The sequence below is a fragment of the Rhinolophus ferrumequinum genome, chromosome 3 (assembly GCF_004115265.2).
Source record: "Rhinolophus ferrumequinum isolate MPI-CBG mRhiFer1 chromosome 3, mRhiFer1_v1.p, whole genome shotgun sequence".
Classification (NCBI taxonomy): domain Eukaryota; kingdom Metazoa; phylum Chordata; class Mammalia; order Chiroptera; family Rhinolophidae; genus Rhinolophus; species Rhinolophus ferrumequinum.
The window spans coordinates 91,345,390-91,368,929 of NC_046286.1; the positions used below are offsets into that span (position 1 = coordinate 91,345,390).

General features: G+C 38.2%; 1 protein-coding gene across 1 annotated transcript in view; it reads left to right on the plus strand.

The window, feature by feature from the left end:
• Positions 1–8,859, plus strand: part of SAMD5 (sterile alpha motif domain containing 5) — a 50,860-nt gene extending 42,001 nt beyond the window's left edge. Inside the window, exon 2 of the mRNA XM_033102966.1 lies at positions 7,308–8,859. Coding sequence (XP_032958857.1) covers positions 7,308–7,370 — 63 coding nt within the window. The 3' untranslated portion in view covers positions 7,371–8,859. The remainder of the gene's footprint in view (positions 1–7,307) is intronic.
• Positions 8,860–23,540: the final 14,681 nt, after the last annotated feature.

Below are 23,540 nucleotides of genomic sequence, written 5' to 3' on the forward strand. Positions count from 1 at the left end.
CTGAAACTTTCTCTCTTGTCTTGCAATTTAAAACAAATAATAAATATTTAAGTAAATAATAAACCATTGGACATTATATAAAAGAAAAACAATAATTTCAAATGCTGATATTTCTGTTTTTGATGGTGTAGTAAATAGTTACATATCAGTCCTCGTTTAAATATACATGGAGTCTATGTATAAACACAGCCTATAGTTTTTAATGTATTTTTATAAATCATATTTTTCTTACATAATTAAACAGTTTGCATCATTTATTTAATAGCAAGTAGTCAAAATTTTCCTTACATATTATGAATGACATTAAATATACTGTATCTAAGTAAACATTATGCACAACATTTACTATTCTGAATAAAATTAAAATAATTTTTGCCTCAAATCATATGTGCATGTGCTGTGAAAAACAATGATGTGATTGAAAATATTCCTAAGAGCACTTGAGAAATTATTATTTCTCTGAAAGGGTTCTGTATTAGTTTCTGAGGGCTGCTGTAACAAAGTACCATGAAATGAGTAGCTTAAAACAAAAGAAGTTTATTTTCTCACAGTTCAGGAGCCCAGAAGTATGAAATCAAGGTTTTGGCGGGGCCATACTCCTTCCAACGTCTCTAGGGGAGAATTCTTCCTGGCCTACTCCAGATTCTGGTGGCTCGTGGCATTACTTGGCTAGTGGCTCCATCACTCCGTTCTCTGCCTCTGTGTTCACATGACCGCTGTTTCTATGAGTGTCTCCTTGTGTCCTCCCCTCTTCTCCTAAAGACTCCAGTGATTGGATTTAGGGCTTGCCTGGTTTAGCTGGAGAGCCTGAACCATCTGGAAAGGCTGTATTTCCAAGTTCACATTCTGAGGTTCCAGGTAGATGTTAATTTGGGGGAACACTGCTCAGCTAGTGTACGTTCCCGCTCAGAAGTGATTGGGAGTGCAGGCATGCTTTTACTAGGGTGGCCTTTGCTGTTGCACAGGACCATTCTGCCACTGGTTAGCCCTCTGACCCTACCAGGTGATCTACACTGGAAAACCTCAGATTCCTTATCTATAAAGCTGGGTCCATGATATAGGTAGTCATCATGTTGGCTTGAGGTGAGAATGAGATTATGTGCCAATAGAGAATGTTCTCAGTGCCTGGCTCAGAGGAAGGTCACTCAATAAATATTAGTAGTTGTTTACTGTTGCCAGGGCAGGCAGGTAATAATAATCATAGTATGCACTATAAATATATTGTTAATGACAACTATCTTAATGATAATTGTAATAAAAGTTAGTCTTCATGGTGATTTCAGAGACTGTTTGTACATAATAATGGATGATTTTACTATGAGTCGGTGGGTGAGAGAGAGAGAGAGAGAGACAGGGAGGGAGAGGGCAATGAGGACCTTAAGTGAGCAGCCAGTAAGCCTGGTTAGAGATAGACATTGCGATAGAATGAATGTTTGTTCCCCAAATTCGCATGTTGAAGCCTAATCCTCAGTGTGATGGTATTTGGAGGAAGGGCCTTTGGGAGGTGATTAGGCCATGAGGGTGGAGCCCTTATGAATGGGATTAGTGCCCTTACAAAAGAGGCCTAGAGAGCACCTCTTGCACATCTTCCGTTTGAAAATACAATGGAAGACGGTGTCTATGAACCAGGGAAAGTGTCCTTACCAAATACTGAATCTGTAGGTGCCTTGATCTTAGACTTCCCAGCCTCCGGAAGTCTGAGAAATACATTTCTGTTGTTTATAATCCACCCAGTGTGTGGTATTGTTATTGCAGCCTGAACAGACCAAGGTAGTCCTCAACAAGACTGTTGCATCAAAAGATCCCCCAAACACGTATGTCTTACAGAGCTGCACTGGAGGATAGCTTCCTGGTGTCCAGCATACTCTCGCATTTATCATTATCTCTGTTCTGGACTTGTGTCATGCATTTATAGGCCTATATCTTGATCACTATGTTGGGTGGTATTTGGAGACCTTAGCGTATAATAGAGAGAAACTCTTGAAGTCCATATCTCTATAATTCTGCACAGTCCAATCCAGCCGAATCCGTCCTCCTGCAGTTGTCAAACTGACTTCGTGTCACAGTTCCCCTGGTAGCTATTTCAGACTCCCCCTGTACTCCCCCACCTGTGCTTCTCACACCCTCCTCTTTCAGATCCTCTTGGCTTGGTCATTACATGAGCTCCCTTCCTCACTCTAATTCACTTCAAAAGGTGTGGGCATCTTTGCCCATCTGTTCTTCTTTCCCTCTATTTCTGATGAGAAATTACCCCTCGCCCCTCTGAGACTAATCCCTCCCCTGGTAACTGCTCTTGGCCCAAGTAATAATTATGGTCCATGATTTTCCCTTTGTTTTCTTGCATTTAGTCTCTCTCCATGGAATCCTTCCACTCAATCTGTAAAGTTGCCCAAACTTCCTCTTTGTTCTTGAAGGCACTGTCTCCTCCAGCTACCCCTTTGCCTCCTTTACTGTTCTTTACACTTTTTCAAAGTGTAGTGACTTAGATCTAGTTTTATGTTGTGAGAAGCTGTTAATTATAAAACTATTGAAAGAGTAATCCAGAATTCCCAACAGTTAAGTCCTGATAATTTCTTCCTGGTACAGATAAACAGGGCTGTAACGCTAGACAGTGAAGGGGTCCTGGGCCTCTGAAGTAAGGTCTCCAGGAGCTTGCCACGACTTGCAGATCATAACCCCTCTGTGGGAATTTAGCCTATTCAGAATATTCAGTAACAAGTAACAAAATGCTTTTAAGCAATTGGATTTACATAGCTATTCAGTTGGAAAAATTACAAGATCTCTTAATGCCCTGAGGATAGCGTAAACAAAGGCGCTTTTATCTTTTAACCCCTGAATTTGTTTCTGAGAGTTTTCTGAATAATAAGCAGGTAGGAAAATTTCCAGCCTCTCTGGTCTACTTTTCATTTTGCTGGAACTGTGCAGGTAAGTCCTGAGTGAAGATTAGAACCAGGAGGGCTGAGGAGGCATTGAGAACCACCAGTACAGTTTATTAAAACCCACTTAGTTTGTTCCAGGAACTAGGTAGTAAGTCAGTACTAACCGAGGACACACCATGGATGAAGAGAGGAGAGTTGTATACAACAGTGTGTATAGCATTTAGGTATTTGTGTTTAAAGTGAAAAACAGAAAGAAAAAAAAAAAAGAAAGATGCTTAGGGGCCTTTTGAGGAACTGAAAGATGACCATTAAGATACATATGGGTCTAGTGGACATCTATCAATAAGTTTTTCTCTGTTGTATGGGCAAAGGGAGGTACACTCCTATTTGACTCGCTCGACTAAAATTTCCCAATAGGATCCTAGTTTACTGAGAAATTATATGTGAAAATTATAGTGTGGACGATTCAATCAGCCAACAGTAGTAGTGTGAGGCATTATATATAATGTTCCCGAAGGAGATATAAAGAACTATAAAATATGGTTTCTGCCCTTGGAGAAGTTTACAGTTAAAATGAGGCTGTATTTAAGTCCCCTCTCTCTGAGCAAATCCCCAACCTTCCTTGGTCCCATAATGCTAGGCAGTATGAAATGGCTGAATGTTGGTAAACTTAACTTGAGGATGTCATGAGGTGAAAAAAATCCTGTGTCCTGTCACCAACTGCCCAAAGGTTCAGCTTTGTGCCCCTTCTGTCATCCAGGAGGAGAGAAGACATCATTCCTAATTAATTTTTCCTATGAGAAAGTTGACCCTCAATTGTAAAGAAATTGCATGGACTATTAATGTATAGTCACAAGAATTATTTTCTTTATCCCAGTAACCAAATGTGGGGAATTTATGGCCATTGGCTGTATATCTGCAATGGAGCTACGTCCTTAAAATAATATCACAATAGAGAAATAACTTCTAAACGGGTTATCCTGCATATAATAATGATTGCCTTTAATGCAGGGTACTGGCGGTGTGGAATCACAAGCTAAAAAAGAGTAACAGACTTGAAATCAGTTAAAAATCAGAATAATCAACTGAGAAAAAAAAATGTAATCTCATAAATCGTAATTTTTAGCCATAGGATAATAATTTCTTTATTCGTTAAGTAATTTTTTTCTGCCCTTTCCTGTTTCTCAGATTGGAACTCTAACATACAGTGTTTCCCCGAAAATAAGACCTAGCCGGACCATCAGCTCTAATGTGTCTTTTGGAGCAAAAATTAATACAAGACCTGGTCTTATTTTACTACAAGACCGAGTAATATAATATAATATAATATAATATAATATAATATAATATAATATAATATATACTTGGTCTAATATTAATTTTTGCTCCAAAAGACGCATTAGAGCTGATTGTTTGGCTAGGTCTTATTTTGGAGGGAACAGGGTAGATTAGAATTGCCAAATATTTGTGAAATGAGAGGCTTCCCCCCATAATAGCCTACAACAAATACAACAAAGTCACAGTTCAGCCCCAGAATTAGGTGTGTGTGGCCCTAAGGTAAGAACTCTCTTATTGAGAGTGGTCTCAAAGGCAGGAGAGGAGGGTATTGGGCCAACAAGGATATTTGAATAACATTTTCCTAGCGATAGGGAGAGAATCATTTGGCACATTACCAACAAACACATTTCTTACAAACTCTGTGTATAAAAATAGCAAACTCCAGGAGCATTAATAGAACCCAAACTATAACTTGCTGTTTGTTGTTCCAGAACTTGGCTTTCATGAAATTTGAGAAAGGACCAGATTTGAGGCCATTCCTTTCATGATTTGTAAGCCAACCTAGTACTATATCCAAAGAACACTATAAACACATATAAGCAGATGATTATTTTTCTTGGTGGAGTGAAGAAAGAGCTTTTTTTCATTGTAGGAGTAGGCCAGATAATTTAGGGGCAAATGAAACACGCGTAACGTGTGGTGAGAGGACGGGCTGTGTGAAATGAGGCCAGACTGGCCATGCCTATTGACTCAGAAGACTTATTTTCAGCAGTTACCTCTTAAAGCTCATCAGAATTTAAAAAATGTGTTCATTTCTCTTGCACTTGAAGAGTGGGGTCTGTGAATAGCAGGATTGGGAATGTCACAATGCCTGTCAGCTGCCAGAGCATGGAGGCGCGCACCTAACGGGGAAATCACCAAAGGTTCCTATGAGCGTGAAGCAGTATGTGCTGGGCTAATTACTGTTCTCTGCGACTGCTCTCACATCTTGAAACTCTCCATGACCTAACTGCGGAAATCCTGTTTGTCTGCCTCCCACCCTCTCCCCCAAAGAATGAAAAACAGCAACTTGCAAGGCTGGGCTTGTTTAATGAATGTGATTCATTTTTGTTGAACTGAAGACACAAGAGGTTTTGGAGGCTGTGAGCTTGATGCTAGATTTGTAAGTGACCCTGTGGTCCTCGTCTTCGGATGAGTTTAGGATGGAGGGTGTCTGCGTTGCTAGAAGATAACCTGTGCAAAAGTATTGTCTTTATTGTTATAGGTTCCTAGAATAAAATGACTTTAGTGGTGAGGTGAGGCCACCTTCCAGGCCTTAGGCAGAGCTATATCTAGCATGGTGACATCTTAGAATCTTTTTTTTTTTAATAAGAATGTCCTCGAGATGCTGCCTCCTCCTTTGGTGACCCCATCTTTTTGCTAGCTATCATCTTCCTGGGTTTTAGTAACCCCTCATGCTGTAACCTGAGGCTCTTTCTGGTTTTCTGATAGAAATACTGAGTTACCTTGCACTATAGAGTCACTATAGTTTTTGGTGTAATGTCTTTTCATTTATTCACTTATTAGAGTGTTAAACAATGAACAGTTTTGCTTTCTTTATATTAAGGTAAACTTCCCCTTACTCCCTCCCCAAAAACTTAGTTTAGCCAAGATAGATTGAACATTACTTTTCACAGTTTGTAACAGGAAGGATTTTAATCGAGACATTAGCTTGGATATAGTTTATTTGAGTGACTATTTGACTATATTAATTAATAGTAATTATTACTTAGTGTGAAGGGAAAAAAAAGGCCTGAAAATAGCTTTATTCTCTGGAGAAAGATACTTCTCAGCATGGATAGGAGTACTTGCTTTCAGTGTAGATGCAACCGCCGGATGATATTACCCAAACTAATTAATAATGACATATTAGTTAACATATTGCCATCAGCAGGTGGCTATTTGAGCAGGGGTGAAACTGGCATGTGCTAAAACAAATTGTTATACCCTAGAGAAATGCGCAGAATTATTTTTCAAAAGAGACTTTTTAATGATGCCTACAATGTGAATTTTTTTTTTTGTAAGACATAAAACTAGAGGTAAGGTAGGAGTGAGATAGACTAGAAAAACAAAAGAAAAGAAAGCAAAATTGATTCAACCTTTTCCAATGAAAAACAAAACCTAACAGATAAAAAGCTGAATCCTAGCAGCACAATTTGCCTGCCATATCAGAAATCGTGAGAAAGACTCAAGTGTCCTTTCTTCCTTCATGCTCTCCTTTCTTCCTCTCCTTTGTCCATTCCAGTTCTGTCAAAGGAGTCTGGGCACAGGGTATTTGCCATGACAGATGGGCAGGAAACTGTAATCTGTTGCTGTCTTTCAATTTCGGAGGAATGGTTGTGACAATGAAGGGGTTAAAATTGTCAACACCTATCAGAGCGTGGAGATAATTAGTGTAATATCAATCCACATTGGCACAGATGACCACGCAACAACAAATAAATTCTGCTAGGTTGGTGCTTTGTAAGAAATCCATATTTATCTCTTTCCAGCTCTTGTACAACCAACCTTTTTAAATGCCTATGTGAAAAAGTTACTGTTTCTGCATACAAATGATGATAATGAAAGATGATTGTGAATTGTTTTATTTTGAAGGGTGCACTTTGAATTAGCTCTTGTAGGGACAAGGTGAATAGCTGTGCATCCTCTGAGCATGATAGGCAGCCTTTAGAATGTCCCGCAGTGTGTTACCTGTTACTCTGTTACTCAGGATGCTGCAGTATAGTACTGCATGATGTGACTTAGGAAGGCAAACTTACAAGATACATGTTTATTTAATTTTGTCTTACTTGCCTGTCTTACAAGACACACAAAGGAAGAAGGAATTAGACTCCTTTAATACCAAAGAAGGAGACCTCTTTAAAACAAAACTTGAGAAGAACAGGCATGAGAAGAATAGCCTTGAGAAGAATAAAATACACTTTTATTTAATAGCTGCACAGAGAAAAATGGATAGATAGAAAGCAGCGCTTAAGGCTGTTTTTCAAAAGTCCACTTGGTGCCCAGAAAGGGACAAGTATGACTTAAAAACAGGAGCAGGAATCCATGCTGGACTAGGGGAAGAATGGGTAAAGGAGAACTTCAATAACCCCGATATGTTCAAATCCACAGGTCCCAATGGCTGGCATCCTAGCGTACTTAATGAATTGGCCGAAGTCATCACAGAACCGCTAGATATCATTTTTGAGAACTCGTGGAGGACTGATGAGGTGACTGAAGACTGGAAAAGGGCATATTTAGAAACTTCTTTCAAAAAGGGAAATGGATGATGACCCTGGAAATACTCATCAGCTTAACTTTTTGCTTGGAAATATTCTGGAGTAATCAACTTAGTAAACTGGGTGACTTATAATAGCTAGAAATGAGGCAGTGAAATATCACACAGGAAGAAGTACTGAGTTCATTTAAAAAAAAATCACACCATTGTGAGATACAGTTTTATGCATATTTTGGGATTCTCCCCTCCATCCTATGAGTTCTTGATGATAATAAATGAGGTCGGCTAAGGCCTTTGGGTAAAACTAATGTTAAGTGTAATACCAGACAAAAAGCAGATTTCTGGCATTAGCAGTGATTACATCGTTTTCAAATTAGCCTTTCACTTGAGAATAGTAGCTTCAATTTTTTATTTCAACATCCTTTTTTCCTCTTTATATAGGACTATGTTTTCATAGGTGGACATATTTTGCATAATTCTATATAGAATAGTTCTATGAGGGAATTCTTATTTTAAGGTGCTTTATATAGTTATTTCATATATAGGTACAATGATAAAGCTGACAAATTAGGGAACATAACGAAGAGAAGATAATTTTTTTCTAACTTTTCTTTTCAAATTTAATCTGGCTAAAGGTTGGCATTTGGACCAGAGAGAGTGACTTGCTCTGACATGCACGGAGCAAGAGCCAGCTATGTAACTTGGTAGCTCGCTTTCTTCACTCCCTGGACACTGCTATGGCCAATGCAATGCCTGATCCCACCTCACTCCCCAGGTTTCTGACCTCGGGCCTGGGGGGCAGGGACATGGCGTGGGCTGTGACAGCGGGCACTGAGAACTCTGTATAACCACAGCCAAAAAGGAGAGCAGCATGAGATGGGAGAAGGAAATTAAGACGACTCTGGAGTATTTCTCATTCCTATTGTTCTTGCCTTTGGATATTGGCAGTTTTATTTTCTTCTTAGAAAATGCAGCCATGTTGATAGGACCAAAAATTTCATTCAAAGGAGATCAATCAAAGAAGACATAGATATGCCACAAACTCTTGGGTCAGGCAGCTCCTGAGAAGAGGTGGGCAGTACTGCCCTACTTAGAAGTCCATAAGAGACATGAGTTTACATCAGCTTTGTGATGTTCAAGCGTTTGAAACTCTCCAAGGGAAAAACATTTACATTCATTTCTTCCTGGTGCGTACTGGTCCCTAGGAATGGGTAGGTAGTTAAAGTCTCCAAGGGTGATTTTATCTGTTTATTTTTTAAACAATACTGTTTTAAAAATCTAAAGTTTACAGGGTTTAACTACTTCTACAGATTAATTTAGACACTGGGTAAAAATCAATCTTGCTCTTAAATACAAACACAAGGAAATTAAGCTCTCAAAGCATGTACAAGTTGTCCTTTAAACTATAATAGCTGGTAGTTTCTTAGTTTCTTAAGGATTGTACTCCAGTCCTCCAATCAATCCTTCTTTTTTTTTTTTTTTTTGCAAGCGACTAGAGCCTTTAAAATTTTCAAGCTGGATTTTTTTTTAAAGGAGTGTGTGGGGGAGGGTCTGTATGGATTACAGACGTAATTTATTATGATAATAAATGGCTTCCTGTTAGAGACCTCATTTCCAGGTGCGGCATCTGTGGCAGATTTATTTCACAGATGTACATTTACATGCATTTGTTGAACTGTTGCTAGAAAGGACCCAATAGCTGAAAAATCTATTATTTTTACCATGGGCATTATGATGCAATCTACTGCAATCAAGCAGGGGGCTCTTTGGTCATTTCAGGTTTTATTTTCCATTTGTGTAATGTCCAACTTCAATTATCTTGCCAAATTTAAATCACCTCTATGTGTCTGCTATTGGAATTCGAAACTAACAATCCTCTACCTAAATTAAGAGTCACAATCTAGGATGGTGAAATAGCTGATGGATTTTAAAGATTTCTTACTTAAAACTAGACGAAGAAAACTTTAAAATAAGCTGAGAAGTATTAAAGGAAGACCATTAATTCCTTTGCATTAAAACAAGATAAGGTAAGAGTTAGAATATAAGAGAAAGGAAGTAGTCTTACCATGAGTTATATCTGGAGATACTTACTCTGAAGAAGAGTAGTTTGTTCATAGTGTTTTGTTAGTTTGTTTTATGTAACATTCATGCTACCCTTAATTTTTTTTAAAGTAAAGGAAGTAGCTGAGGGACAAATACCATATCAAAACTAGAGGATTATCTTGATTTATATTTTCTGAAACATCAAGAGAGATTAATTATAGACTTTCATTTCATGATATTGAGGAATTTGGAGGACTGTAGCAAAATTTTGTTCAGTTCATCTTAAAACAAAATTTGGAGGAGTGAGAAAAGAAAGATGTTATTCCCAGAAAGTATTTCTTGGCATAGGGAATACACAATCACCAAAGGACTTTATAGCAACATAGAACACGTGTCTTAGTGTTGTGAAATCAACAACAAACGCAATAAGCATTGAGTTTTTACTTTGGAGGTCCTCAGATCTTAGTTCAAATACTAGAGTCATGTTGATAGCCTTTTCCTGTGGCGAAGCTGTTAAGAACATAAGCTAAAGTGTAGCATGGGAATGATCTTCCACAATTACTAAATTCATCAAAGCTTTTATCTTTGTCCATCAGATGGGAAAAATAAATACCTCCTATAGTTCTTAAGAGGCTTAAGAGTTCTGCTAGCAACACCCACACAGTTTATGGCCCAGAACTTGGCACATAGTAGGTTACAAATGCCTCTCTCCCTTCCCCTCTTTACTCTCAATTACCTTCTTTATTTCCTCTAATATGAAAGAGATTACCTTAAAATGACTAGAAAACTCAAGCATAAATTGATGTGTTCTCATTGCTCCCTGAAACCCAATGAATAAGGCCCCCTTTGCTTTCTTTTAGGAAATATTTTAAAAAGTTGCAGTGGCCACTCATAGTAGGAGTTCAGTAAATGTTTATTGATTGAATGAAAAAGAATGCGATTTTTAAAAACAATAAGCAAATCAGTAAGGCCAACACTTTTCAAGTGGTCACACAGAGACATAGGAAGGTGTTTCTCTAACTTTCCTCTTTTTATAACAGCTTTAGTTTTATAAATTTGGTGTGCAAATGAGTGAGTGGCATATGGGTGTTTTCCTCTGATTTTATGACTTGGTTTACAAATTAAGAGTGCCAACGGGCAATCCACCATAGCTGCTTCTGGGGTAAAACCCAGCCAAGATACAAAGCAGATGATGGTGAATCAGCAATGTCTTGTATGTGAAGATAAGTCAGAGGTGCCAGGGCCTGTGAGCCAACTGCAAGGAAACTGAGATTGTTCTCTGTGAAGGGTCTGAGTACTCCAAACAGGTCCCTTACCTATCCCTTGAGGAGTAACAGAGAGGTCAAAGAAAATGAAATTCTTGGACAAAATATTTATTTATATAACTTTTAAATGTAATATTAGGTATCAAAATATCATGTTCAGGCAGGTGGAAGAGTTCTGAATCTCCAAGTAAATAAAGAATAAAGAGTAGAATATACTATCCAACACATACACAAGAAATGAGCGAGAGCCTGACCTTACGTTGCTAGTTCTCCGTTCAGACCAAGGACTAAGTAAGTAATAAGGAATCCTTGGAAGAGACCAGCTGACAACTGTGCTTAGAATAAAGCCATAATAGGTGCTGTATTAAATTAAACAAAATAAGTTGTGCTGAGCAAAGCAAATCAGCTAAGCTTTCTTTCTCTTAGAATTTTCTAATTTTGCTCTTATAGCAGCCTCAGCGGTCATCAGATCTCCCTACGTCAAATGTTTTACACTAATTCTTTGAATAGAAAATCCTATTTGGCTTTCTATTATTAAACTCTAAGGAGATAAGATCAAATAACTTTCTATTCGATGATCACTACTTTAAATATTTTCATAAAAAGCAAAAGAAAAAAAAGAATGGTAGTTCAGAAAAATGAACAACATAACTTTCTTTTTTACTTATCAAAATAGATATTTTCTTTCAAATTGTTTAAATTCCTGGAAATGAAGTTTTATTTTTTATTGTTGTTAAGAGATACCTTTTGAAGAATATGGGAGGTTAAGAGCTGGTGGTATGTCTTTTTAAACATTTGGCCAAAATGTCTTCCACTGGAACAAAAGAAGTCAACTTTTAAACATTAAATATGATAAATATGTTATCTAGATGTATTCTGTATCATGCTCTTTGTCAGACGAATTTTCCCTTATGATTCCAAAAATGAAGTGCTGTATTGCATGTCTTTAAGGGCAAGGTGGTGTAGTGATTGGGGCAAATGTTAGAAGTCCTGTTCATTGCAGTTGTCACCCTGTTCCCCAAGCTTGACAATATTCTGAGATACTATTTGGATTAGTAACGCCATCATTCGTTGAAAAGTTCCGCCCATACAGAAACATGAGCTTGGGCCTGAAAAACCAGCACTTGTACTTCTAAATAGCCAAGCACAGAGTCATTCCAACTGAAAGCTGCTGTTTGGTTTTGTAAATGTAATTGCAATTGACTCCTTTTCTTTCCTTTTAATTATTGTTTTAAAAAGGGGCTGTATGAGAAGGCACTCTGAAAAGTCTAATTGGAACAGCATTATGAACCATGGAATGTATGTCCTAGCAGCGCCGTGATTTGCAAACATATGTCCGTTCTTCAATAAATGTTATGGCTGTCACAGTGGTCCTGCCTTGGCCTCTTTTGTAATTGTTTACTTTTCAGTGAACGGAGTAGAGTATGCGCGTTGTTTAAATTGACAGTATGTAAATGTTTATGGTACTGTAGCGTTATGGTTAGCATGGGAAATCAGAGTTCTACTCGGAAAGAAAGGGGAAAGCAAGACTTCCCACACTGCATGCAGAGTTCAAGTGAAGCATTAGGACGTGTACTTAGAGGCTTGTGTGTGATCGTTATATATGTTTATATTGTGGCTTTCTCCCTTTCCCTCTCGCTCCACTTCTGACTAAAAATGTTATCCTGAGAATGATGGCACGTGATTCTGTGCCAGTAATCGTGGCCTACCACAGTTGGAGGTGGGGTGACAGTGGCAGCATATAGTCGGGGGTAGGCAGAGTCCCATGTGGAGTTTCCCCACATGTGATCCTGCTGTGGCCCCCAAATCTCCATCACTCAAAGATTGTTATGGTTCAACTACAGATAAGCAGCATCTCAGGGATCATTACATCTAGAGTCCACTGGATTTAATCCCACCCTTACAGCTTTCTGCCTTTAGGACCGTGAGCAAATGGATTATTGTGAACGCTTAGCAAAATAATTAGCACATGATAAACAGCCCAAAAACATTCATTTAAACAAGTTTTATAGTCATGTTTTGGATTATGTACAAATGTCATCATGATATGTTTTGATAATTATGATTGTTTTTATTACAAGATCAGAGGAAAGTAAATTTAAAGCAATGAAGATATAGAGTAAATAGTAGGAAGAAGTATGTAAACATTTGCATTTTAGAAATGAAAAGAGACCCTAGGATACCCTAATCTGATTGAGAAATTATGTAGATAAGACACCGAGGAGCCAAGAGCTAGTGACGTGCCTGTGATGGCACTGGGATCAGAGCAGATAGTTGAAATTTTCCCAGATTCTCTGACTTTTTTGTCTTCTGTCAGATCCTAGAAAGTATACCTAAAGGGATCTGTGGCCGTTTCAAAAAAGATCTTTTTCTAGACTGGCTTTAATTTTGACTTAGATCCATATTTTTTAAGATGTAACGCGAGAACATTTTTGTGCATAAACTAAAGCTCCAAGCATCCCCCGGGCTCTGCAGGAGCTTAAAACATAATTTTTCCACTCCAAAATCTTAGGTTTCAAGTCTTCCTTGATCTACAAAACAGTGGGCAGAGGATGTGAAGAGACATTCTCCAAAGAAGTCATAAAGACAGCCAACAGACATATGAAAAGATGCTCAATGTCACTAATCATCAGGAAAATGCAAATCCAAACCACAATGAGATACCACCTCACACCTGACAGGCTGGCTATTATCAAACAGTCAACAAATAACAAGTGTTGGCGAGGATATGGAGGATAGGGAACGCTTGTGTACTGCTTGTGAGACAGTGTATTGGTACAGCCACTATGGAAAGCAGTATGGAGATTCCTCAAAAAACTAAAAATAAGTCTGCCATATGACCCAGCCATTCCATTTCTGTGTATTTATCTGAAGAATATGAACACACTAATTCTAAAAGATATATGCACCTCCTATGTTCATTGCATATTATTTACAATAGCCACGATATGAAGCAACATAGTTTTTCATCAATAGACAATTAAAGAAGATGTGGAATATTGCTCAGCAATAAAAAAGAATGAAATCTTGCCATTTGCAGCAACATGGCTGGATCTAGAGGGTATTGCGCTGAGTGAAATAAGACAGAGGTAGACAAGTACCATATGGTTTCACTTATATGTGGAATTAAAACAAAACAAAACAAAACAAATGAACCAACAAAACAAAACAAAAACCGACTCATAGAAACAGAGATCAAATTGATGGCTGCCGGAGGGGAGGAGGCTGGGAGGATGGGTGAAAAAGTTGAAGGGGAATATAGTCAATAATATTGTGATAAGTTTGCATGCATAGTGACAGATGATTACGAGACTTAGTGTGGCGGTCTCATTGTAAGGCATATAAATGTTGAATCATTATATTGTACACCTGAAACTAGTATAATATTGCACACCAACTATATTTTTAAAAAGTCTTCCTTGATCTGTCAGGTACATTTAGAAAAGTCAGTGATATTGGTGGGCAGCACTAAAATGTGTTTTTTAAAATGGTGAAATGCATGGATGCCGTAGAGACTCCAACTACCGTGTTTCCCCGAAAATAAGACCTAGCCGGACAATCAGCTGTAATGCGTCTTTTGGAGCAAAAATTAATATAAGACCCGGTTTTATATAAGACCGGGTCTTATAGTAAAATAAAAATTATATTAATTTTTGCTCCAAAAGACGCATTAGAGCTGATTGTTCGGCTCGGTCTTATTTTCGGGGAAATACGGTAATAAGAGTGTTAGATAAAGAATAGGATGGTTTATATCATTAATAAAATCACTTCACATAAGGCAGCTTTAAAAGTCTTTCATCTGAACCTGGAAAATGAATACCTTCTAGTCTTATTGCAGGCCATATGCTGCTCCACTGAGGATTTTTTAATTTAAAAGAGGGAGCTTGAACAATTTTAAATGAAAAAATTACTTTTCTTCCCCCTCCTAGAGTTACCCTGAGGAGAAAGTGCATTCATGTAATTATGGACACTTTTTTGGCCAACCTCCTCTACTTTAACATACATCCATGTACCTTTAACAGGATGTCTGTGGAATCTCATCTGTTTCTTGGTTGAATAATGAGCACCGATTGTGAATTGTATATATTCAGTGTGCATTCTTTTACATCCGTTGTGCTCAATCTATTTGACTTCATTTTGGAAATTAATCTACATAACAGCATTTGCAAAAATAGCCATTTTGAGAGAAGAATATGCATTTGATTTTTTTTTTCTAAATCCTGACCACTAAATCAGAGGTCGTGAATCCATCAATAGTCTTGGTTTTCCTGATTAGTAGCTAAATCATGTCCTTGTGCACCTCTACTCTCTCAACTATAAAATCTCCAGTGATCAGTGTTACCTAAACACACTCTGTGAAAGGTCTGGGAAACAGATAGTATCTGAATAGACTCATGTTTAGAAGAAAGTCACAGAGTAACATGGTTCTGATATGTTTTTACTGTGACCTGCAGGAGGCTCTGAGCCCACCCGGTTTGCCCCCAGTACTGTTGGTCTCCCCTTTGTACTTCCATAGTTCCTGGTGTGTTTTCTGGCACACTCTAGGTGCTCAATAATATTTCTGAATGAATGAACGACTAAATGGTCTTTCTCATACGCCTAAGGAAACTGATTTTAAAATTCTCTAAGTCGGTTCTACTAGGGCATTTCCTGGTTTCAGGGAACTTCCAGGAAGTTTTGTGTCAGAAGGAGAGCATACCTTTCTCCCAAAGTTTTTCTTTATCAGAATTTCACCTTGGGGTGTGGTTTTCTTGTTATTCAGGTCCTCTGACTTTTCTGTTTTCTTGTAGATAAGAATATAAATGCAAGTAATTTATAAAAGAAAATTTTACATGCTCATTTAGGTTTTCTTTTGCAGAAATGTATTAAGCATTATAATTTGTGAAGGCATATGAAAATACTCAAATGACACTATTTGAATTATGATTTTCTTTTGGCTGTTTTTTCCTAATCTGAATTGTAGAATGGAATATCATCTATTCCTGCGATTAAAACTAATCAAACTTGTGATTAATGTCCTTATCACATACATGCTAGCGTATGGTGTGCTGCTAGACAAAAAGCAAAGATATTTTGATAACTTGCCCTATACAAATATTAATTTCCCTCTCAAATTGCATTTTGGACACACTTCTTTTTACATATATTTAATGTAAATACATGACCCGTGATTTTGTCCCTGGAAACAATTATTTCTTCCCTAAAAGTTACTTTTACCTTCTACCAATAGAAAGGTTAAAAAAAGAGTTGAGTAGTTAAAAGAGTCACTTCAGGGTTATTCAAACCTAGGTTTGAATCCCACAGAGCTGCTGAGAATTACGAAGGCTGGACCAAAGAGGAAACTTGCAAGTATCCAGTAATTACATGCCTCGTCTTTCTTTTATTACCTGATATGTGTGAATAATGTGGAAGGGAGGTAAGAACATTTAAGATTTGGAATAACAAAAACCTCGATGCACAGAGTGAACTGCCCACACCTGGCTAAGTCCTTAGGCAGGTTACTTAGTCCTTCCAATCTATTTTCCCATCTGAAAAGTGAGGTTACTAACACTGCCTCCCAGAAGTCTTATGCACGTTGAACAAAATAACATGAAAGACAACCATAGAGGGTCTTATGTTGGAGGAACACGAATCCTTACTATAGCTAGGTAGTATTGGCAGGTAGAAAATGGAGAGGTAGACTATAAGGAGAGGTTTGTGAACATGGACTAAAATTGATTTCAAGATATGTTAGGAAAGAAACTTCTTTACTTGAACTGATTATAGAACAACATTAAGAAGTATAGCTGCCACCACTTAAAAAGACATTTACTATGTGCCCAGGACATTTCAAAGTACTTTACATGTATTTTCTTATTTAATCTTCACAGCAGTCTTATGAGGTAGATATGATCGTTATTCCCATTCTATAAGATGAGGAACTGAGGAAAAAGACATATTTTTGGTAATTTACTCAAGGCCACACAGCCAGTAACCAGGAAAACTGGAATCTGAATCTCAACAGATGACTTTAAGTGTGTCCTCCTAACCTTTGTATTTATGGGGTCAAATTTAATACAAGACCAAACAAAAGGACCATAAATTAAGAAATGGAAGAGATACACGACAGTGGGGTTTATCATAAAAGAGGGAGTGCTTGAGGGGCCAGGAGAAGAAAGTATCAAACAGATTGCATTTCCTCAAGTCAAAGATGCCGTGGAGGGAAACACCACTGCTACGTGGCACTGAAAAGGAGGACTGTTGCCAATTCAACAATTGCACGATACTACTTTTCAATTAAGGTTTTTGTTTTCCATTTATTGATAAAGCTATCTTCGACTTATTTATGCAGAAAGGTTTATGATGTGTCACTCAAACATACAAAAATAGACATGAGGCAATCGTACAACTTTTTTGAGGCAGATTTTTCTGAATCTCTCCAACTCAGGTCCCTGAGTGCCCCTGTCACCCTCACAGAGTCATGGCGAGGAGAAGCATCGCTACTGTAGCACGTCTGGGAGCACCCTGACCATCTCTGAATTTCATCCAAATTGTTCTACAAGTTCAGATGCTGGTATTTTCTGGATCTTACCTGAAGTTGTCTGAAGAAAGTTTTCAGATAGTGATTCGTTCTTTTTTCAGACAGTCATTCAGTGGTTTGTTAGCCGAAATGTTGTGGGCTTGTCCCTCTGCAGTTGTGCCACCAGGAATGGCAGCCACATGAGTGCATGTGCACTTGGTGGCAATGGCACCACTAGCTGCAGGTCAAAACTGACTGTAGTTCTCCACTTGTTGTCTCTGCCCTGATTTCATACATGTTTAAATGTGAAGATGTGTGCACTCAAATCCATGAAATACGCTTGCCTGTCCAGTTATAAGGACATATTGACCACCTGTCTCATTTTACATTCTGTCTTCTACTTTGCTGATAATTAGTAATTTTACCTGTAACTACCCTGAACTCGGAGTGAGAGTTTCTTTTGATTCTTTTTGTAGTTAAGTCTGTGATAACATTATGGTGTCTGACATGATTTTCCCATTAGACACATAATACAAATTACTTATGTTTCGTATACTGTTTTTTTTGTGTTTCAGGGAGATCTCTGGCTCATGGAGATTGATTTAATTCTGTAAAATAATATTTAAGTGATTTAAATACTAGTTTATAGAATTTAGCACTTTCCCTCATGGAATGATAAGAATTTATTTGGGTATTTGACTTTTTAATAATGATGCCTGTCTATAAAGTACCAATACATCTGCCTACTGTTAGAAGCAGGACTTTGTTCTCACTGATGCTTCAGAGTAAGATATACTACATATCGTAATTAGAATTCCAAGTGGCGGCTCAAAATTTACTGTTTGGCCCTTAATTATTAGAACCCTGCTACAGTATTTGAAGTTTCTAAATATCTCTGGGAGCTTTGAGGCTCTCATTCCTTGTGCTCAGAGTATGTGTGGTTCAGCAGAAAGAGGGTGAGCCTTGGGACCAGAGAGAGAGGAACCCCAAACTCCTCCCTACTAGGTGGCCTTGGTAACAAAATACCAAGTGGTTGGAGCATGTTATATGCAAATTCCATTTAGTCCTTATAATAACCCAATAAAGGAATTGCTGGTACTGCTTCATTTTACAGGTGAGGAAACCAAGGCTCAGAGTGTGAATACTTTAGGAAATTCACTTCACCTCTGTAATCCTGGGTGTCCTTAGATTTGTAAAAGGTTGACTTGCTTTGAGTATTAGTGATACCATGTATGACTGTACATATTAGGTGCTTGAAAGGAAAACTAATTTTATTACACTGGTTTTTAATTGCTTTTTTCATCCTCCATTCCCACAGGAATATTAAACTGCCATTTGAAATTGCCTAATAGATACTGAGAGAAAAATAAACATTTTGGTATTTTTGAACCCGCATAAACATCATTTTCTATTACACAAATTGATTTTCTCTATTTTTGTCTTAAGTAATTGATAATCTTTTTTTTTTTAAATAAATTAGAACAACCAGTATGCAGCTTCATACCAATGTGCAGGACTTCCTACTGATCATGAATATTCTCCATGACACCTCAATTGAAGGAATTTAGGGACCAAATATTGTCTATAGTGGACCTTTCAGGGAGACAACCTAATATCTTCTATATTTTCAATGTATCAATAACCAAAGTTGGATACATAACAAACTATAATTTTTAGTAGTTCTCATCTTCATAAAATCCCAACATCTGCATTAGAAATATTCTTTTCAGAATATTATTTCATTGTCTCTACCGAATACAAAACATGGTAGTACTTATACACATGATAAGACAAAGGAGTTCATTCAGTAATTTGATAGATATAATTGATTGAGGCATGTTTTGAGAAACATTAAAATTGTTGCCTGAAATTATTGAGCCTTCCTTCTTTCCTTCTTCTTTCCTTCCTCCCTTCCTTCCTTCCTTCCTTCTTTCTTTCCTTCCTTCCTTTCTTCCTTCCTTCCTTCCTTCCTTCCTTCCTTCCTGCCTTCCTGCCTTCCTGCCTTCCTGCCGTCTTTTCTTCTCCTTCTTTTCCTCCTTCTTTCCATCCTGCCTTCCTGCCTTCCTTTTCCAGTCTCTCTTTCTTGGAACTGACAACACAATCAATCGAATGTATCTCTTTAGCCCATAAGTCCTATTCATCTGCTTTTATTTTCCTATACTTTAATTTCCCATGTATATTTGAAGAATAAGTAAATATGTTTTCTGAAAATCTTGGCACATTTCCTGGATTTTGGAGGTGTGAGGAAAGGGTTGGCAAAAAAAGTGATTTTTGAATGAAAAATTAAGTCTATACTTACATTTAAAATCCGCAGAGACAGGAGTAATGTAAATCATAGTAGCCATTTTCAATAAGGAAAATAGCCAGATTATATGTGATTTTAAGGAATGAGGTTTTTATAAAAGCATGTAGCCACTGAATATATATATATATATATATATATATCTAGTATTTAATATTTTTATAATTCACACCATAGTGTAAACTTAACCAATATTGGAAAAGAATAAACCGATGAAGATGTATTCTAGCATCACATTCAGTATAGCAAAAATCCAATCCATCAAATTAAGAGCGGACAAAAAGGCGCTGTGAATTTAGTTTATTGCATGTCAGAAGTTCATTGCCCCTCTGCTTTATAACTTTTTTGAATCTCGCCTTTGGATCTTTCTACTCTAATTAATATTTGCTTAAGTTTTAATTATTTTGATCCTCTGCTGCTTAGATGTGTTAGTAGAATTATTTTGATCCTCTGCTGTTTAGCTGGGTCTATTTATATATAATTCACTTGGCTTCACATACAGTAGGTAACGTTGAGTAACTAAAATACAAGGCCCATTTTTGTTCCCACCTCCCAGAAGAAGAGAGCCCTTACATTAGGAGGGTAGCCTGCTCAGGATAATGCTTCTCTCTGCTCACCTCGGAGACACTGAGGGAGCTTTTAAATCACATCTGGTATAAACACCACATAAGAATAAGTATGTCCTTGCAATAAAGGATGAGTTAATTCTTTGTGTGATTCAAAAATAATTCTGAGGCATTATCAAGTTATAGGAGAAAGTTAAGCCTAATTTTTCCCTTCATGGTGAAGTTGGTTATAGTAGACATGGGGAATGATAAATACGTGATAGCCCACATCCTGTAGTTTAAAATGTTTCCAGAAAATTTGGAGTTAACATCCGTATGGCGGAGGCTGAAAGTTATTTGTGGGTATTGATTATTCATATTTTGTACATAGCATCAAAGTAAAAAAAAAAATAAACCAAAAGACACATATTACAGCTAATAAAACAAAGGAAACACAAACATCAGTAGAAAGAAAAGAGTTAGACGTGGGTTTGAATTTTTGTTTGCCACCTAAATCCATGTGGCCTTTGGCAATTTACCCCACCTTTGTCAGGATTACATGAACTGTTTGTGTAGGCTATGCATATAGTAAGTGCCCAATAAATGTTAGCAATTATCATCATAACTCATCTTCATATTTGACAACTCTGCCATTAATAAGACTGTGTGATAAACCAAGGCCCAATGAATTCCTAAAATGATCCAGTTTGAGAAGGATTGATTGAGCAGTATGCCCTGCAAGGACTGCGCTGGGCTCTGCGGGTACACAGGGAGGAACGGGCAAAGGATTTACCATGTGTAGGAGGAGATGGACATGGAGAGAACTCAAACTCCGTCAAAACAAAATGGCACTAGTGCCAAATAAATTCCTAGTACATGGTGGGGAAGTAAAGAGACGATGTGTATACTTCAGATGGAAAGACTTAAACGATGGATAGGATTTTGATTATTGAGGGGTGGTAGAGTGAAGGAGGGAGGGATTCCCAGATGAGGGAGCTGCACGAGCAAAGGCTTCACCAGATGAAAGTGAGTGGCATTTTGTGGAGGAAAGGATGTCGGCTCTGGAGTCTAGGACAAGTAGGTGACTGAGAGGAAAGATACGTCTGTCATAGCTTGGAAGCAGGACTGGGATCCCTAAATGTTATGCCAAGAGGACATATTTTATTTTATAGGCTGTGTATTTCAATATTTTCTTTCTCAAGATATATGACCGATGGCATTCGCGTGGCCAACATATTTTCATGCGACAAATATGTACTGAATCCTTACTTATGCCACTGTTGTAAGTGCTAGGAAAAACGAGGCATAAATCCTGCCATCAGGCAGATTGTATTTCTAAAGAAATATAGGTGTGGGTCATTTAGTGCTGGCTTCTATTTTGTCTTTCACTCACGAAGCCACTCACGAAGCCATATGAAAATGCAAATCTATGGTAATCTGGTTATGATAGGAAGAGCATAATGCATAAAATAGCAAATCATACACAAACTGCCACTTTAAATATACTTGTTAGCAGAGTATTAGTACACTAAACACCAATACCAGCTCTTCTGAGTGTCTGGACCCCAGCACTGGCAACTACTTCTCAGGCCTTTGAGGAAGGAAGTGATGTAATCTGAGAAGGAGCCGGAAGATGCTCATATCAAGGCTAGTCTCATTAAAGTTCCACTGGACAAGATCATCCCACGGATTCACAGGCAGCCTTTCCCTCCCTCCCCTGAGACTTCCTCCCCCTTGTTTGTCAGCACCTTTTCTATGTCATAAAAGCCAAAGGTGCAGCTCTTTTCACTGCAATTCCACCGCTGGCCTTTTCCTTTCAATATATCCTATCTCCCTTTGTTTTAAGTATCATTCTCATGTCTGTAATTATACTTGTCTAAACCAGCACTGCCAAACAGCACTTCCTGCAATAATGGAAATGTTTTGTTCTGCACATTTCAATACAGTAGCCATGAGCCATGTATGACTGTTGGGCATTTGGAATATGGCTACTACTATTGAGGAAGGCAATTTTTAATTTTATTTAATATAAATTTAAGTAGTCTTATGTGGCTAGCAGTAACATATTAGACAGTACAGGTCTAGATGTTCATAAAAAAATGTCCAATTTCATGTTCTCTTTCCTTGACAATCATTCTTATGTATTCAATTTTTCTAGTTTTTAAAGTACCAGAATTTTTTGCAGCCAATCTATGAATTAAATTTTTGAAAACAATCTCACCCAGATCTAGGAGCAGGGAAGTGGGAGGGCTGATCACTCGTTGTCTATACAGGACCTTCCATCCCAGCAGCAGGTAGGAAAGGATGCCACCTCCGGGATAAAGGTATGCTGGGCCTTTTGATTTTAATCTACCCCTTGTCATTCTCTAGCCCAGGAAAAGAATCGTTTTCTTTCCCTTCCCCTTTCCAAACAGGAAGCTCCAAGGCAAGAAGTTAAAGAGAGAAGTAGTTCGGTCTACACAAAAGCGTACTATGAAAAGTGATGTGATTCCCCTCACTGGCTCCCGGTTGTTAACTGATGTGGAGTGTGGGAGAGGGAGGGGTCATGTAGCACCGGACAGGCAACCCGTGCCTGGTGCCATTCCCTCAGAAACGGTGTGTAAAGGAAGGAATCCATTAACAGGGGAAGGGCGGCGAGGAGCTCCATCTTGGACAGGTCGAGTGTGAGGTTTTTGTGGTGAGATGTGCAGTCAGAGGTCCGGATATGTCTGCGTCTCTGGAGAATTATCTGGACGTAAATGTTTGGGGGTCCTTGGCATGTACTAATTAGAGTCACAGGAATGGATAAAGTGGCCCTGGCACAGACCATGGTGTGTAAAAAAGGAAAGGACAAGAGAACACAGCCATAGCATCAATATTTATGTGATCGATGAAGAAGAGGAGCTTTGAATGAGACAGGAGGGAAAACACAAGACATTTACCAAAGACCAAGGGAGAGACAGTTCCAAGAAAAAGAACATTCAATGGTGTCATATGCTGTGGAAACCAGGTAAGAGAAGGAATCCATGGACTGAAAAGTATCCACTAGGTTAACCATGATATGGAAAGCAGAGGCTTTAATGAGAATCGGTGATATGGCTCTGAAGGAAGGGTGGTGATGAGGAAACGAGGGCAGCAAGTGTAGTCAACCTCTTACAATATATCTGCCTGTTTGGGTCAGGGGAACCGAATAGCTATAGCTTGAGGTGGGTGAAAGATAGGTGGAGAAGTTTTGAGATTTTGTTGTTGTTGTTGTTGTTGTTCTGTTTGGAAGGTAGGTTAGAGGGGTTAGAGTTGGATCATAGAGAGTGGTTGAAGATAGGATGCAAAGGAAGTGAGCAGATCATCCAGAGAGGAGGGAACAGTTGTGGTCCAATAACAGGTGGAGGGAGAGATATCAACCTTAGGCAGAGAGAGGGATGACTTTTAGTTTGAGGTGGAAAGGACCCATGTGGCCACAGATAAGTTAATAGGCTCAGTAGATGGTGGGTGAG